The sequence below is a fragment of the Musa acuminata genome, chromosome BXJ2-1, assembly GCF_036884655.1.
Source record: "Musa acuminata AAA Group cultivar baxijiao chromosome BXJ2-1, Cavendish_Baxijiao_AAA, whole genome shotgun sequence".
Lineage (NCBI taxonomy): Eukaryota > Viridiplantae > Streptophyta > Magnoliopsida > Zingiberales > Musaceae > Musa > Musa acuminata.
The window spans coordinates 6,651,918-6,668,262 of NC_088338.1; the positions used below are offsets into that span (position 1 = coordinate 6,651,918).

General features: G+C 39.3%; 2 protein-coding genes across 2 annotated transcripts; both read left to right on the forward strand.

Annotated features, from left to right (window-relative positions):
* The first annotated feature begins 5,252 nt into the window (after window positions 1-5,252).
* Window positions 5,253-10,910, forward strand: LOC135598666 (WPP domain-interacting tail-anchored protein 1-like). The gene is made up of 5 exons (XM_065092829.1): window positions 5,253-5,404; window positions 8,253-8,772; window positions 8,860-10,052; window positions 10,282-10,404; window positions 10,533-10,910. The coding sequence occupies exons 2-5, from the start codon at window positions 8,271-8,273 to the stop codon at window positions 10,746-10,748; spliced, it is 2,034 nt and encodes a 677-aa protein (XP_064948901.1). The 5' UTR covers window positions 5,253-5,404; window positions 8,253-8,270; the 3' UTR covers window positions 10,749-10,910.
* Window positions 10,911-11,278: 368 nt separating this feature from the next.
* LOC135598665 (protein ENHANCER OF LHP1 1-like) lies at window positions 11,279-15,960 on the forward strand. The gene is made up of 12 exons (XM_065092828.1): window positions 11,279-11,874; window positions 12,074-13,182; window positions 13,337-13,513; window positions 13,618-13,731; window positions 13,942-14,046; window positions 14,140-14,274; window positions 14,362-14,417; window positions 14,522-14,627; window positions 14,704-14,820; window positions 14,904-15,030; window positions 15,111-15,241; window positions 15,334-15,960. Exons 1-12 carry the CDS (start codon window positions 11,604-11,606, stop codon window positions 15,835-15,837), a joined length of 2,952 nt encoding a protein of 983 aa, XP_064948900.1. The 5' UTR covers window positions 11,279-11,603; the 3' UTR covers window positions 15,838-15,960.
* The last annotated feature ends 385 nt before the right edge of the window (window positions 15,961-16,345 follow it).

Genomic DNA, 16,345 nt, shown 5'->3' on the forward strand with positions numbered 1-16,345 from the left:
AAGCCTCATAAATTTATTTCCTCGTCATATCGCATGGAGAGATCCATCAGCTTTGTCTCATCCTTCTTCTCCACCCCACAATTTTGTTCCGAGGAAGCTAATTAGTACAATACTCCTCCACCATCAATCGATACGCATGATTTGGTGTCTGATCTCTTTGACTCTGAGCAATTAAGTTCTGTAAATACCTTGATCTTTTGCATGTGAATTGGCATGTTATGTTTATCTATTGTTCTCTCTCTAAACAGTCTCCTCAAGAAATATCTTCAAGTAGATGCATGTGTACATAATTTCAAATGGTTATGTGACAAATAAGGGATAATAGAATACAAGATAAGACTCCCAAATCAATCCAAACATTCTTTTCTAAAGTAAAAAAAAAAAATATTAAAAAAATTATAAAAATACTAAATTTAATATCAGCTTCTCTTATGTTGTTTTGACATGTAAAAAGTGAATTGGCATGTTGTAGAAAGTGATATGTAAATACTAAATATAAAGAGTGAATTGGCATGTTATATTTATCTAGCATGTGTTTTCTCTCTCTAAGCATTCTCCTTGAGAAACATCTTGAAGTAGATGCATGTGTATGTAATTTCAAATGGTTATTTGATGAATAAGGGATAATAGAATGCAAGAAAAGACTCTCAAATCAATCTCTTATCTAATTAGAAAGTAAATTAAATTTTAGAATAATATTATAAAAATGCTAAATGTAATATCATCCTCTCTTATGTTGTTGTGATATGTAGCATAGTATTTAATGAAACCTTGGCATCCCAAACAAGCTGAAAACACCTCCTACTGAGCTCACATATGAAGTGCCCCCTCCTCTCTTTCTACATATCCAAACAAATAACACACACCACTCAAGTGGAAGTACATGATTGGAACACTTTGAAGGCCAAAACCTGTACTGCAAAAGGCAGATGCCTTAAGGAACAAGACAGATGGATAAGAGAGGCAATAGCACCACAAGATGGCCAGTGCAGTGATCTCTTGCAAACTCCATTGTCCATATCAGTAGTATCTCAAAGTGCAGTAACTAAGCATATATACTCATACTGAAGAGATATAAGAGTTGTCCTCTTCCTCCTCCTCCTCCTCCTAGGCTTCATGGTAAGAAGTTTATCTGCAAACTTGGAATGCATCTATTCCTGCATGAAAGTGACACCACCATTAATGCTCCTTTTGCAAGTCCTATCATCATTTGTTCTGTTCCATGCACATGTTCTCTCATCCTATTTATGCAGTCATGTTATCAGTTCAAGGACATGTAGGGCACCAGTTGTGTTTGGCCTCTTGTTCTGTAAAGTGGAGATTCCATGGTGATGTGGTCGCTGGGAAGCGGCGCAGTGAGGGCGTTTGTGTGCTCAGTGACCTCCATGGTGATGACATAAAGATAGTGTGAGGACACTTTCCATATCATGCACATGAGTGAGTGGGGAGGCTTTTGGTGCCATAGCTTCTATCATGTCCACAACTTTGTTCCTTGAATTAGGGAGTGGTTTGAATCAAATATCACCACAATTATTTGCTTTAAAGAAATCTCATCTCTTTTGCAAGGTTTGCTGTCATGAACTCTGATCACCCAAGTCAAAAAGATCGCCTTGGACGATACCCGTTCGTAAAGGATCAATCTATTTTCGATCTCTTACGGTGTTAAAATATTTGGAGAAAGAAATAAAATTGATTGATATGCGAACACATATGTAAACTATCCTCGTTAGCCTATCAAAACACATAATTTGAGATCGCACAAGAACATTATTGAACAAACAAAAGTTTCTTTGAAGTTTGACAATGATTACACAACTTGCAGTAATAGTTATATATAAAAGCAATATTAGTGTTATAATCGATCGTCGATTCTTATTACGAAGTAAAAATAATTATATTTTGAGAACATCAAAACAAGTCTCTCCCATCTTAATATAGTGTATCTAATATGTACATTATTATAATGCTCAAGTCGGTTCAAGATAAGAGTTGAAAAGAAAAAGTTTTGAATCTCATACCACAGTTGAGAGGCTCTTATTTATATGTGATGATTAACATTTTTAGATAAGAAAGAATATTTATGTTAATCACTAGACTTTGTGTATCGAATCTTAATTTACCCAAAATATAGATCAATATTAAGTAATTACTGAGCACTGTTGTGAAACATTATGGTTGACTTTTTCCTTAGTAAGAAAAATAATCATTGAAATCAAGGTCATGAAAGATGATCAGGCTTAAATAATTAGGATTCATCACTTTGGATAACACCAACTTGTTCTTATCAACCATGCACATCAATAATATAGATGATTGTTAGAGATTCCAAGAGTTTGAGCAGGTAAACATATCTGTGAAGGAACAGATTGCTCTGCTGTGGTCCTCTGCTTTTTTTTTATCTCTTTATATTAGATTAATCCCTCATGACAGTGTTTTTAGTTCTGCATACAAAGTTAGCCATGAGAATATGCTCAGCTTAAAGCTCCCATTTCCAGTTGCCCTTCATAGCCACTTCATGTATATATTCTCCATATCTTTAATGAACAACAAAGAAAGCCAAGTTATAGAAGAATATTGTTGTCTAGTGATTGCAATTTCTATGGCCTAAGAAGGCAGAAGGTTTTGACAATCATATAAATCAATACTGTCAAAGAGCATTTAGCATCATAAGTTGAGATATTAACATGGTCAGAAAAGTAAGATACAGTAATGGCTTTCTTCAGTAGGTTTAAGAAGGAAGGGATGAAGGAAATGCTCCAAATTTGCTTCTTCATGTTTGGCATCAACTATAAACCTTTGTTTAAGCATAATCTTCTCTAACTTTAAATTATATCTTCATGACTTGATTGAATGAGTTAGTCAAAGAAATTGGAATCTCATGCAGTGGGTTAGTATTTCTCATCTTGTGAAAGAATTTTACTTTTCCAAGAAATTCTAAAAGGCAGAAGGAAGTATTTATTTCCAAATGAAAATCATGCTACTCTTGGCAGAAACTGGAAGAAACCAAAGATTCAAGTGATTAATTTGCAGATGAGAAGACTGGCAATGGAAATTGAGTGTGTGATTCCACTTTTCCTATGTTACAATTTACATCTCTCCCAATTATCTTAACATATTTTTTGTTTGACTTCCAATAATGATATGTGCATTAGAAGAAGAGAAGTCTAAACAAAGGCTTAGCTTAAAGAAAATCAATAATAATTAAAAAATATAAACAAGTCACTCCACAACAGATGTCTTCTAAGCTACCACAGTGAAAGGAGAAGAGAGAGAAGAAAAAGAAATGAATTGGACAAGAAATCATGGACCCAAGTCTTGGGTGCATATGTAGTTAGTATGAGCTTCCATCCATCTCCCACCAGTAGTGGAACCCCCATAGCCCACTCCTCTGCATTCTTCTTTCTCCATGCTTTCTTCCTGGCCAACAAAGCAGGTGAAATATTTAAAGTTATCATGATAAAGAAAAAAATGCACTGTCATCTTTTTTTGTAGGAAGAAGATATACACCAAACCACTATTAGATGAGAAAAATGTTATTTTAGATGCACAAATATAATCATCACTCAATTGCATCAGAAGAAGGCATGCTTTGCATTTGATGGATTTTGCAACATTTAGAAGAAATGTTCAAGATATTCCTGAAAATTTAGATCATATCTAAGTTTCTATTTCTTCAACACAATAGTTACTGTGATGTGACCAACACAAAGAAATGCAACACCATCATCAGACTAGAGGGCCATGCCTTGCTGGTACTGCAAAACAAGCTTCGCTTCCTGTGAGAATGTGTTCTAAATCTTTAGTCTCTGCATGCAGAAAGCTTAGGGAAGGGAAAGCAAAAAACATAGAGAAATTGAAACACTAGCTTCTCTTTAACTGTTGATGTCTACCACAAAGAGTCGATCTCCAATAAGCTACTGATAGAAGCAACTCACATGAGTGGCAACTGCAGAAGCATTTCTTAGCAGCTTCCTTGAATCGCTCTCAAAAACCAGTGGGAAAAGCAAACAAAACAGGATCAGCATTCTTGCCATTGCCTTCTTTCTCCCTACAAAGTATGGACCGGAGAAAAGCTGCAGTAAGATACAGACAAGTGGGGTTAGTGGGAAGCTGTGCACCAACATGAATCAAATAGCAGGATTTGAGAACCTTAGGCATACAAGAAAGAACATTAAAAGACAATGGTTTGTAGGGATGAGGCAGGAGTTGCAGAGTCTGAGAGAGAAGCAAATGGCATTCAAGAGGAAACCCTCCTGCCTTGGAAACGACACAATGGTGGATAACAGTGAGATGAGGTTTCTACTGTGACCTCCATGATGTGCCAATCAATGCTCCAAGGCCTTCTCATGGTGATACCTACTGCAATCTACGTTGGCTTTGGTGAGTGATACAAATAAACAGCCTTTCCAAGCTTGGAATAGTAGATATGACCTTCATCTTTTTGCTTGAGCTTATCTCTCTGCAAATATCAAACAGATGCTTATGAAAAGAGGGAAGAATGCTGTTAATTTATGACAACATGTCTATCAAACCATTTTAACTATGTATATGACTAACATTTAAATCCTTATATATAGTATTATCAAATCCCTAACAACTCAACCTTAGTAACTTAAATTTAAATTTAATATATACTAATATTTGAATATATATATATATATATATACATATATGTATATATATATATTAATGCTGATCAAATTAGTCTAATTTGGTTTGGGGTGCACATGCACAATATATTTTTACTTATAAAAAGATCGAGATCGGATGAGATTTTTTTCGATATTTAAGTTAGTAATAAGATATTGTGAACTTTTTTATTGTGTTCTAATAATTTTTTTATAATCAATTCAATTAAAAATAATAATATATAATATAAAAGAACTTTTTAAATATTTTATATTTAAAATTAAATATTTACGGGGCTTAATTAGTAATGGAGATTCTGAACATCTCACAATCTGATTACATTAGCGCATATCCAACATTTCCATATCGTTTGTAGTTAAAGTGATAACATTAATATCCCTTAAAGAATATTATGATAATAGTAGTATCAACAATATTTTAGATATATATACATAAACTAATGCCAAATATATATCAGCGTTTAATCTTATATATTATATATTAAATTTTGGAGGACCGAATATTTGCAAGTCTACATGGAATATCCGATTGATCACCCGCATCCGATTTGATCCAGCATCCGACCCGGCCCATTCCCTTAGTCCCAACCCGACCCGATCGCACAAAGGTCGGCGTCGGCGAGCCACTGCTTCCTGCACCGCCTTCAGCTTCAGATTCCCAATACCCCGCCGAAACCCTAGGTCGAAGAAGAACCTTGGCGCTCGAATCGATCCGGTTCCTTCTTGCTCCGGTGGTCATTCGCCCCCAAGGCGACGTAAGTTCTCGTGATCTTCTTGCGCTGTTTTTGTGGTTCTCTTTGGATTCCAATTTTGGTTTTAAGATTGAACGATATCGATGCAATCGTTCGTTCGGATTGTGTGAATGGATTAATCAGTGTTATATATAGATATATAATCATTTTTGAGTGTGCGGATGTCTAAATTGACTCGCTATCATCGTGTTGGGGATTAGAGAGGTTTCGTCGAGTAAAAAACAATCTAATATAGATATGATCTGAAGTGCGAAATCCGAGGATAGGATGACCGCTGTTTGCTTCGGAGGCAGACTTATGTTCTGTGAGTGTCCAAGTGGCCGAAATTAGTATACTTTGTCTTAGACTTTGTCCAACCAAGTGGTTCTTGTCATCGTCGTCCACCTTCCAAGTACAACCAGAGAATTAGGCCCTGCCAATTGGTGTTGCCAATGATCAGTGTTTCCTGAAAATGACCAATCTACATTTTTTTTTTTTTTTTTCATGTGGTTCTTAATGATATGGTTTCAGAAATTGGTTGGAAGTTCCATATTTAAATATATAGGCTAGAATATTTTATAAGGAAGAAAATACTGGTAAGGTTCTTTCTTCCTATAAGGCATTGTTCTAGCACTGCTTAGTTCATATTTCTTCGCGACAAGCCTGTCAGAGGAGCTTGGACCACTTTGAAGATTTCTTTTTTTCAAAAGTTTTCTCAGTGATAGAATAATAATCATGATAAGAAAAGGAACTGATCGACTCTGAGAAAATTTACTACCAAAACTAAGTGGAAATAGGTTAAAAGTTCTTGGTTTTCTTTTCTATTGTACTAAATAATAAAATAGAAAACTTCAAATCAAACAGTCCTAAATATCCCCATTACTTTCCGATATTAGGATCCCTAAAAGAAGCAATACCGAAGCAATACCTCAGTAGAACTTACTTGACTATGTTTCAGTATTAACCAACTATGTTTCATCATCATCATCATCATCTTCTTTTTTTTTTTCTTTCCGTGTGTGTGTGATAATGCTTGTAAGACATTAAAAAGATTTAATTGTATTACTTTACTTTTAAGACCAGATAAATCAAGCTCTTAACATCTTGAAATAAGTTTGTCTCTTATATTTTAGATTGATTTCATTTCTAAAACATTGTCTGCTACATTTGGTTCACTAAGAAATTCTTCATTAAAGATACTATGATTTTTATTTCATGACCATGATAAAGTGGGATCAAGGGTTGTGTGGATAGATTAGTTTCATAGAATTGAAACTTCTTTTGTTATCTTTGATGTACATTCACTCTCTTATTCTTCATTTGATATTAGGTCCTCTGCAATTCACCATACGATCTTTGTTGACATCATTGTTTAATTTAAGCCTTTATATATATATATATATATATATATATACATACATATATATATACATACATATATATATATACATATATATATAGTATATTGGAGCATATTTCTGAAAAAATAATACACCGTTGACAGGAGTACATTCTACGATATTTTCCCGAGTTAGTGTTAACTAAGTGAACATTAAAAAATTGATATGGTGATTGTTTATTAACTGATATCACAAAACTTATTATCAATGGGTTCATTTGGAGCCTCATGTAATTGAATATAAATTAATATAAGTGAGCATGTTGTGTTGGATGTCAGAGAGAAGTACCAAGTCTTTAAGTTACTGAGTTGAGCAATTGTCTCAGGATGAGACCATGAAGATTGAGTTGCATGTCAATAGCTAGAGCAGATTTTGTGATGCAGCTGGATGGTTAATGTACAGTTCAACCCTGAGTTTGAGTTATGGCTCTACCAAGCTAAATTAAACTAGACAAAGGAATGCAGCTAGAAGGAAAAGTTCAAGTGCATGCAGAAGACTTTTATCTTGCCATTTTTCGTGGCTCCAAGCTTCACACTGCCCCTGTTAATTTAGCACAAAAAACTATGTCAGTTGCTTAACTCACATGGTTGTGCTTCTTGATAATCCTGTTATTGCCTTGATACAGTTCACCCTCTAAAGCATCTATTGCCACAAGATTTTAACCAAGGAAACATGAGAGCCCAAGATCACATCATCATATATGCGATCGGGTTTAACTAATGTGACAAGGTACAAAAGATTGGGAATTATGAGCAAGCATAGTATATTCCTAAACCAACTAGCCAACTAGCTGGAACTGTCTTATCTCAACTCTGCTAAGTCCAAATGCTGTATATTCCTAAACCAAGATGCTAACTGATGTCTTGTTTCTTGTTTTATTTTGACCTTGTGTTGGCTGTTGGTAGAACCATACAGATATGGTATGTACCGTCATATTGGTACAAAGTATAATGTCGGCATATCGGTTAGCATTGAGAAGGGAGGAGGAGGAGGAGGAGGAGGAGGAGTTGGAAAAGAAGGAGAGGTACCTGGTGGGCCAATGGCAGCAGACAAGTGGGTGGCATGAGGGATAGCACGTGGCTTGGACCTGTTGACTGAATGAGGGAGAGTGATTTAAATGATTAATAAAGGGTCTTTATATAAAAACCCTGAACTGGACCTGAATCAACTGAAATGGGTTGGTCTGCAATGTAGTTCTCCATTGATTGATGTTTACTGCCCATTTCAAACTGGTCCAGATGGTTTTTTAGATCATGGTTTCTTGTGATAGAGCGAACTTGCTGTAACTGTTTGGTATGATAGTCATTTTACGTTGGCCATGTACTTTCTTGAGTTTCTCTACCCCCTCCCTCCTCTCTTCCATCCTCATTTATGTACTATTCATGCTGTTAGATCTTGTGGATTCATGACATCGTTTTTTGTCTTTTGGAGAAGGATGATCAGATTTATGGTGTTTGTTGTTATTCTTGTAGGAAAAGGATAATCAGATCATGGCTACTGATGATTGCGATGATAATTGTTTGCAAGAGGATGGTTCACTATGTGGAGAGGGAATGAATGGAGGAAATGGATTCGAGGCTCTGACAAGAGTAGAACTTGATATTGCATATTCTTCAGAGAAGCTACTAAACTTGGAGATACTCTTGATGCTAGTAGTTGATAGAGCCAATGATTTTGAAGCTGTGAGCATGGAATACAAAGACATCTCAGATGAGTCTGTTTTGAAGGCCTTTGAATCTGATATTTTATCTGGGATTTTAGACATGGAGGTCAAAGAACTACAAAGCTTCATGTGCTTGCTACAAACTGAAATCATAGAGGCCCACCAACAAGTTTCTCAAAATGAGCACTTTGAAGAATCTGCTGCTAAAGCAGAAGAGAAGTTGCATGATGCTGAAAAATCTGTGAAGAAGTTACAAGATTCAGTTGCTGATATACTAGATCAGTCATCGACGTTCATAAGAACTCTAGCTTTGTGCCATTGTGAAACCAGTGAGTTGTCCATTTGTACTTTTGCTTTATTCTTTTGTGCATAATAGCATGAATGAATCCATTAATTTCCTCAATCCGTGCAATTAGGGACTGATGAAAGTGAAGAACCTGACAATGGTCATTTGTCATCCATCAGCACAAAGTTGAAACCGCAGAGTCTTGACCAACAAAGGCATGTCTTACAAATGTTGGAGAAATCATTGGCCAGAGAACTGGATTTTGAAAAAAAGCTTTCAGATTTAAGATATAGTGAGGAGGATCTTAAGCTGAAACTGCATTATGCAGAAAGAGAGCTATACTGCATGGAAGAGTTGATGGAAATATGTTTGGAGAGGGCATTTGAGGCTGAAAATGCTGCTGAGATACTTTTGGGTACTTCCGAAGAATTAGCTGGAAGAGTTCAGGTTCTTCAACTTAATCTAAATAGTTCACAACATCGGGAACATGAGATGAGATCAAAGTTGCAGGAAAGTTTGATGAAAATACATGCTGAAGAAGCTGCCAAGGAGAGGTTGACTCATGCAGAACTTGATTTAATCTCGTCAAAAGAAAGAGGAGCAAGTGGGTTGAAAGCTGAAGATGAAAGCTTGCTGGCTAGTTCTGAAATCTTGTCTCTGAAGGACAAGGTGAGAACACTTGAGGAGAAGCTTAGAGAGTCTGATGCCCAGTTGCGGCTGGCAAAGGCTTCTGTTGGAACAAGTCAGCAACAACAGAGTGCGCTGCAGTCTGCACTCAGTCAGGTGGAAAAAGTAATTGAGGGTCTCAAGGCTAATGTTTTGAGAACTGAAAGCAGAGCTGAAATTGCAGAAGCAAAGTATGCTGAACTGAGTAAAACTAATGTTGAACTAAATGAAGAGCTTTTTTTTCTTCGAAATAGTGAATCTGAAAAGACAAACCTTTTAGAGAGGAGATGCCAGGAATTACATACTCAGTTGGAGCATGCAAAGGCATCTGTTGAAGCACTTGAAGAGCAACAGAATGGATTATATGCTGCAATTTCTGACATGCAAAATATGATCGAGAAACTCAAAACAAAGGTCTCAAAAGCAGAAAGTAGGGCAGAGAGTGCTGAATCTAAGGTTAATCTGTTAACCGAATCTAATTTAGAACTAAATGAAGAGCTGGGTTTCCTAAGAGGACGATTAGAATATTTAGAGATGTCCCTGCAACAAGCTGAGGGTGCAAAAACAGCCATTGCTAAAGACATTGGTATTCGGACAAAAACTATCAGTGATCTGGTCAAGAAACTAGCCTTGGAAAGAGAACGCCTTCAGTCACAGGTACGGCTCCTTTCTTCTTTTGTTATTCACAGTTCTGTTCGGCAGTGGATCTCTGGAGTTGGTGCCAAATAAGTGGAGTTAACCTTTCTGGTAAAATGTGGAGGACGTGTTGATTATTTGTGAAGGGTGCTGTTATTTTACTAATTTTTTTTTTATTTGTAGCTGAGGACATGTTGATTATTTACAAATGGGGTTATCATTTCATTAAGCCATGTCTTTTTTTTTGTAGATAACTGCATTAACGAAAAAGAACAAAATCCTGGCTGAGAAATGCAAAACAAAAGAAAATGCCCATACTTCTTTGAGCTACAATGTGGAAGCATTGACAGAGTCTTCAACTACGGGTTCTTGGGTAGGTCATCCCTTTCTTTTTTTTGGGTTTAACTCCTTGTTTGGGCTCTCAAAGCTTTCTTTCTTTAAGACTAAAAATTTGAAGTGCTTCTTTTCAATAAGTACTAACCTGCAACTACATGTTATCAGGTAGAGAAGCCCATAGCAGCTGTGCCTGTTAGTGAGAAGAGTGCAGAGATGACTGTTTCAGCGGAGGAATCCTCAGGTGGCGATTCCAAGATTGAGACAGTGAGGACCATAGAAGTAGCACATCTTGATCCAAAGTATCTTTTCATGGCTGTCCTCATTGTATCTATTGCAATCCTCACATTCTACCAATATCAACAAGAACGCAATCACGCGTGAGGGTATCAGACAAATTTGCCACTTCCACACATGATGATCATGAGATGCAACCCGTAAATTCTCCATCTGGCGACTATGATCCCGCCTTCAACTTTGATGCTCTACTAACAAACATTTTCTTGTCAAGATGGACTAAAGTTACTACAGGTTCTCAGATGTTTAGTTCCGCTTGTTTCGTTCTTTTTTTGTTTCGTGTTGAGAAAGGTAGCTTGGTGTTTGATCTGCCACCAAATTTGTGTCATTAGTCAGGCAATGCAGCAGAAAAAAAATGTCGCAGGAACTGGGGAGGATCATGAAAAGTTCTGTTCTCTTTCAAGCTCCAAGGCTGTCTGCATTCTATTCTTGATAGGTATCATGCTTTTTGAGTCAGCATAAGAGCAATCATACTTCTTGTAGATCGCATGCTTTTTCATGCGTCAATTTGATAAGTATTAAGTTTACAAAAGCACATTTAATACCATTGGCATTGGCACGCATATCAGTTATATCTCTAAAATAGTGCTTATATGAAGTAAGCTTATTCTTTGTAGGGCAAACTGGACCATGACGTCTCTCTGCATCTTTTGGAATCTTTGATCCATCATATTCAGGTCCAACTTTATTTATGGATCAAAGTTGACCAGATCTGATCCAACCAAATTGGAATGAATCGAGGCACGAGTCCAAGTTCAAATCACGTGCAATGTACGAGAAAGTTCGACATCCCCGACGCCGCGAACGAAACCAAAACCTGTTGCTCCCGCCAAAATGGGCTTCCCTCCCTAAACAATATTCCCGCCAGAAACCCTACCCTTTGTAATTAATAGCCGACCAAACCCTCACCCAAACAAGACGACCTGGAGGAAGAGGGTCGTCATGAAGCGATCGCTGAAGCTCCGGGAGGCGCACAAGGGCACCGGGTCACCCGCGCTCTGTTCGATCCTGTGGGACGCCGACGGCCGCCACCTCGTCACGTCCAACGCCTCCGATAGCTCCGTCTCCATCCATGACGCCTCCCACCCGCCGAAGCTCGCCAAGGAGGTCCGCGACCACAAGGACGGGGTCACTGCCCTCGCCCTCAGTCCCGGCTCCAACTCCCTTGCCTCCGGATCCATCGACCACTCCGTCAAGATCTACAGCTTCCCAGGTATGCCATCTTCGTCCTCCTCTTCGATTGCGTCCTTCTCCAAGGCTTCGTTTCGTGAGATCATTTGGTCGCGACCAGAACTTGCGATCAATAAAGGGTTTCCGGTAGATCATAATAATAGTAGAGATTTGATTTCAAGAAGTTCAATTTGGTGGTTTGTGGCTTCACTCTGCTAAGGATTTCGCATTTGTTTGGTCAGATGGAGAGTTCCAGAGCAATGTCACACGGTTCACCTTGCCGATCCGATCTCTCGCGTTCAACAAATCCGGAAGCTTGTTGGCCGCGGCCGGTGACGACGACGGCATCAAACTAATTGCAACCATAGACAACACAATCTCCAAGGTGCTTAAGGGGCACAGGGGGCCTGTGACCGGCCTATCCTTCGATCCGTCGAATGAGTTCTTGGCGTCCGTGGACACGTTCGGTACTGTCATATATTGGGAGCTCTCGTCGGGGAAACAGATGCACACCCTGAAGGCCATCGCGCCTAACTGTGACGCAGATGCCTCGCTGATTAATGTGCTAAGCTGGAGCCCCAATGGCGAAACTTTGGCTGTCCCAGGGTTGAAGAACGATGTGGTAATGTACGACCGAGACACAGCCGAGAAGATGTTCACCTTGAAAGGAGATCATGAGAGACCTGTTTGCTTCCTGGCCTGGTCTCCCAGTGGTAAGTACATGGCAACTGCTGGGTTGGACAAGCAGGTCCTCATCTGGGATGTGGATCTGAGGCAGGACATCGAAAGACAAAAAATTGATGATAGAATCTGCTCTTTGGCATGGAAGCAAAACGGGAATGCTTTAGCCGTCATTGATGTTATGGGTAAGATTGGCATCTGGGAATCTCCAGTACCGTCATGCATGAAATCCCCGACGGATGGTGCTGCAGATCTACAGGCAAGAGGCACAAATAGGCTTCTTTTATTTGATGAAGATGATGAGACTCCAAGCGCTTCTGGGAGCTTGGATGATGCCATCGAGGAGAGTCATGGTGAGTCGGCTCCAATCGGCCACAAAAGATCAAGGAAACAATCTATATCTGATGAGATCTGCGATGAAGATAGCGATGGGGAGGACGGACTGCTGCGCCAGATAGAATCGCGAAAGAGAAGTGCTGCTAAACACAAGAAGCACACGAGAGACTGGAAAGAAGGCAATGCAAGCTCATCCAACTCCACAAGGCCTAACATGCAGGAGGCATTTCAACCAGGTTCCACTCCTGCGGAGACTGGGAAGCGACGTTTTCTTGTCTACAACATGCTTGGAAGTATCACCACAATCGAAAACGAGGGCTTCTCCCACGTAGAGGTGATGAAAAGTTCTTGCTTCATTAGAATTCTCTACACGATCTATAATTTTCACAACTGCAAGTATCATTCATCAATTTGAGCTGTACATGTTTATACCAATGTTTCTTTGGTGAATCAAATGGATGATCTTCTCAATTGTTTATGTTTCGTAGGTAGATTTCCATGATACTGGAAGAGGTCCCAGGGTTCCTGCCATGACTGATTACTTTGGTTTCACAATGGCTGCTCTGAACGAAAATGGAAGCGTCTTCTCAAATCCATGCAAAGGTGAAAAGAACATGAGTACTCTTATGTATCGTCCTTTTAGTAGCTGGGCCAACAACAGCGAGGTAATCTCTATTTGGCTATTACAAACATTTGAAGTTTCAATTAACATGTTCTTTCTTTTCTCTCTAAGATTTCACTGGTTTTTTGCTATTTCATGTGATTCTAGTGGTTAATGAGGTTTGAAGGAGAGGAAGTGAAGGCTGTGGCACTCGGTACTGGTTGGGTGGCTGCTATTACTAATCTTAATCTCCTACGTATCTTCACAGAGGGTGGCTTGCAGGTGCGCGACACACAACTTCACGTCACATATGCTAACATCATCCTTTCTATAAAGGATCCTTGCAACATCAAGTCTCTCAGAGTTTCATTAAGTGCTTCGAATTTGCACTTAATGAAACTCTATTCTTGTTTCCTTCTCCCAGATTGTTATGTTTCAGCATACATCATTACCTGGTGATCTTTGCTTATTTGTTGATTGATATTGTTGTAGAGACATATTCTTTGCCTTAATGGTCCAGTGGTGACTGCAGCTGGTTACGAGGATAAATTGGCAATAGTTACTCATGCTTCAGAATGTCTTTCATCAGGAGATCAGGTTTGTACATAATGATCAATAGAACAGTAAGGTTGATACTTAAGTATTGGTTTCTCTGGCTATCTAATTCTACGATACTCTAATGATTAGCAGATGCTAGACGTTCTAGTGCTTAACATATCGGAGGGAGCCAAGCTTTTCGAAGGCCGCCTACCGTTGAGTCCAACCTCTTGTTTAACATGGTTTGGATTCAGTGAGGAAGGACAACTAAGTTCATATGATTACAAGGTCTGCTAAACTTACACCCTAACATGATCATCTTCTTACTTTTGCCTCAACTCATAGGAAACATACCTGATCGGTGAGTCTTTGCAGGGAGTGCTCAGAGTTTTCAGTCACCAATATGGAGGCAGTTGGCTTCCGGTCTTCAGGTGTTCCTCCTTTGCTACTTTCATGAACATTGTTTTATTTATCTGTCGAAGGCAAATTAAAGACAATGTTGTGATGTGTAGCATTGACATGATTGTGGTTGCAGCGCTGAGAAAACAAGGAAGTCGGAGGACGAAACTTACTGGATAGTGGGGTTAAATGCAAGCAAGCTATTCTGTATCATATGCAAATCTCCTAATTGTTACCCAACGGTAGAGAGATCCAATCTGCTTTGCTTAATCCTTTACCATTGTCTCCTGCAGTTAACACGGTATCCTTTTGTGCCAGGTGATGCCGAAGCCTGTGCTCGAGCTGCTCAGCCTTTCATTTCCTCTTGCCTCTTCCGATCTAGGTGCTGCGGATCTCGAGAGTGAGCTCATGATGAGCCAGTTGCATCTCTCACAGGTCCATCCCTTTCACCTCCCTCTGTTTCAGCTGCCCGTTCTGCCGCTCACTTGCTCATTTCTTGTGGACTTCCCGAAACCCAGACCCAGAAGAAGATCCAAGAAATGGCCATGGCGGGTCTGGATACCACTGCGCTTGACGACGAAGCGTTCAACACGGAAGCTGCCATTGACCGGTTCATGTTGAGGCTCATTGCTAGCTGTTGCAATGGTAATAAGACCAAGCGTTAAAGGTTCGGTGTGATGGACATGGTTGGCAATCAACATTGTTTCTTGTGATGGCAATTGCAGGCGATAAGCTCGTGAGGGCCACTGAGCTGGCTAAGTCGCTCTCCCTGGAGAAATCAGTCAAAGGTGCGATAAAGCTGGTTACCGCGCTGAAGCTTCCCATACTGGCAGAACGGTTCAGTGGGATACTGGAGGTGATCCCTTTCCTCTTCCTCTCCGCCAAGCTATCATCTTGCTCGTCGCCGCCTTTCTCACAGCTTTTGGTGAACAAACAATGTGCTTTCAGGAGAGATTGTTCAACGGATGTAGAACGCCGGCTGCCATTCCATGTGTTGCCTCTCCACGTACCATTACGAACAATGTGCCATCTTCATCCGACACCATTAGAATCGGTGCGCCGGTTTTGACACCATCATCTTTGTCTTGCCCACGCTTCCCAAGGCGAGACGCGATAGAAGAGAAGGCAGGAGGAAAGGAAGCTTGCAAGGACGCCGGTGATGGAGACGCAACAGCGGGTGTAAAGCCGAAGCCGAAGCCGCCATCAAGCGATTCTGGGAAGCATGAAGGGAACGATAAGAAGAGTCAGATGCCTAGCAGCAGTACGATGGAAGAAGGGGATTTGAAGGGAAGAACCAACCTGGTACAGTCCCGTGGGCCGACGAATCCATTTGCTAAAACAGCCAGCCCTCAGGAGAGAGCGTCTCTTCTGGAGTCCATCCGAAAGATGAAGAGAGCCGAGAATGAGAAGGATGGAAAGTCCAGCAATAAGAAGGTGAAGGTTCAGAAATAGTGATGCGGTCCAAGTCGATCTCACTAGCTTTCTTTCCGAGTCTCTGGCTAATGTACAAGTGTTGAAGGATCCTTTAATGCATTCTTTTTGTTTTTTTATTGAGGCTCTTTCGTAGTTATTTTATTATTTTGATCTTTATATAAAAAATTATATTGATATTCATATTGTTATAAAAATAAAATATTTAGGTTCATTTATCTTAATATTATTGATTTTATCAATAAAAATAAAAAATAATTTTAATATTTTAGTTAATGGTAGTGGATGAGTGGTTATTGTAGATGAAAAGAGTGTTGACGAGAGGTGAGGGTTTTGTATTTACGTTATGCAATTGTTAAGTAAAAAAAGGGTCATTTGGTATTTATATTTGTATTGATATCAATGTAGTTGTCGAACGATTTTTTTATTGTTCTACATTTGTATCATTGTCGATATAATTGTTAAGCGACGTAAGGGTTGCTCGGCATCTGCATCACTGTCATCGTTCGACACAGTTGTCAAGCGATGA

Coding starts and splice junctions, on each gene's coding strand:
- LOC135598666 (XM_065092829.1), top strand. CDS start 8,271: ATGGCTACTGATGATTGCGATGATAATTGTTTGCAAGAGGATGGTTCA. Junction 8,773..8,859: donor TTTGTGCCATTGTGAAACCA/GTGAGTTGTCCA, acceptor CCGTGCAATTAG/GGACTGATGAAAGTGAAGAA. Junction 10,053..10,281: donor GAGAACGCCTTCAGTCACAG/GTACGGCTCCTT, acceptor TTTTTTTTGTAG/ATAACTGCATTAACGAAAAA.
- LOC135598665 (XM_065092828.1), top strand. CDS start 11,604: ATGAAGCGATCGCTGAAGCTCCGGGAGGCGCACAAGGGCACCGGGTCA. Junction 13,732..13,941: donor TCACAGAGGGTGGCTTGCAG/GTGCGCGACACA, acceptor ATATTGTTGTAG/AGACATATTCTTTGCCTTAA. Junction 14,418..14,521: donor AGTTGGCTTCCGGTCTTCAG/GTGTTCCTCCTT, acceptor TTGTGGTTGCAG/CGCTGAGAAAACAAGGAAGT.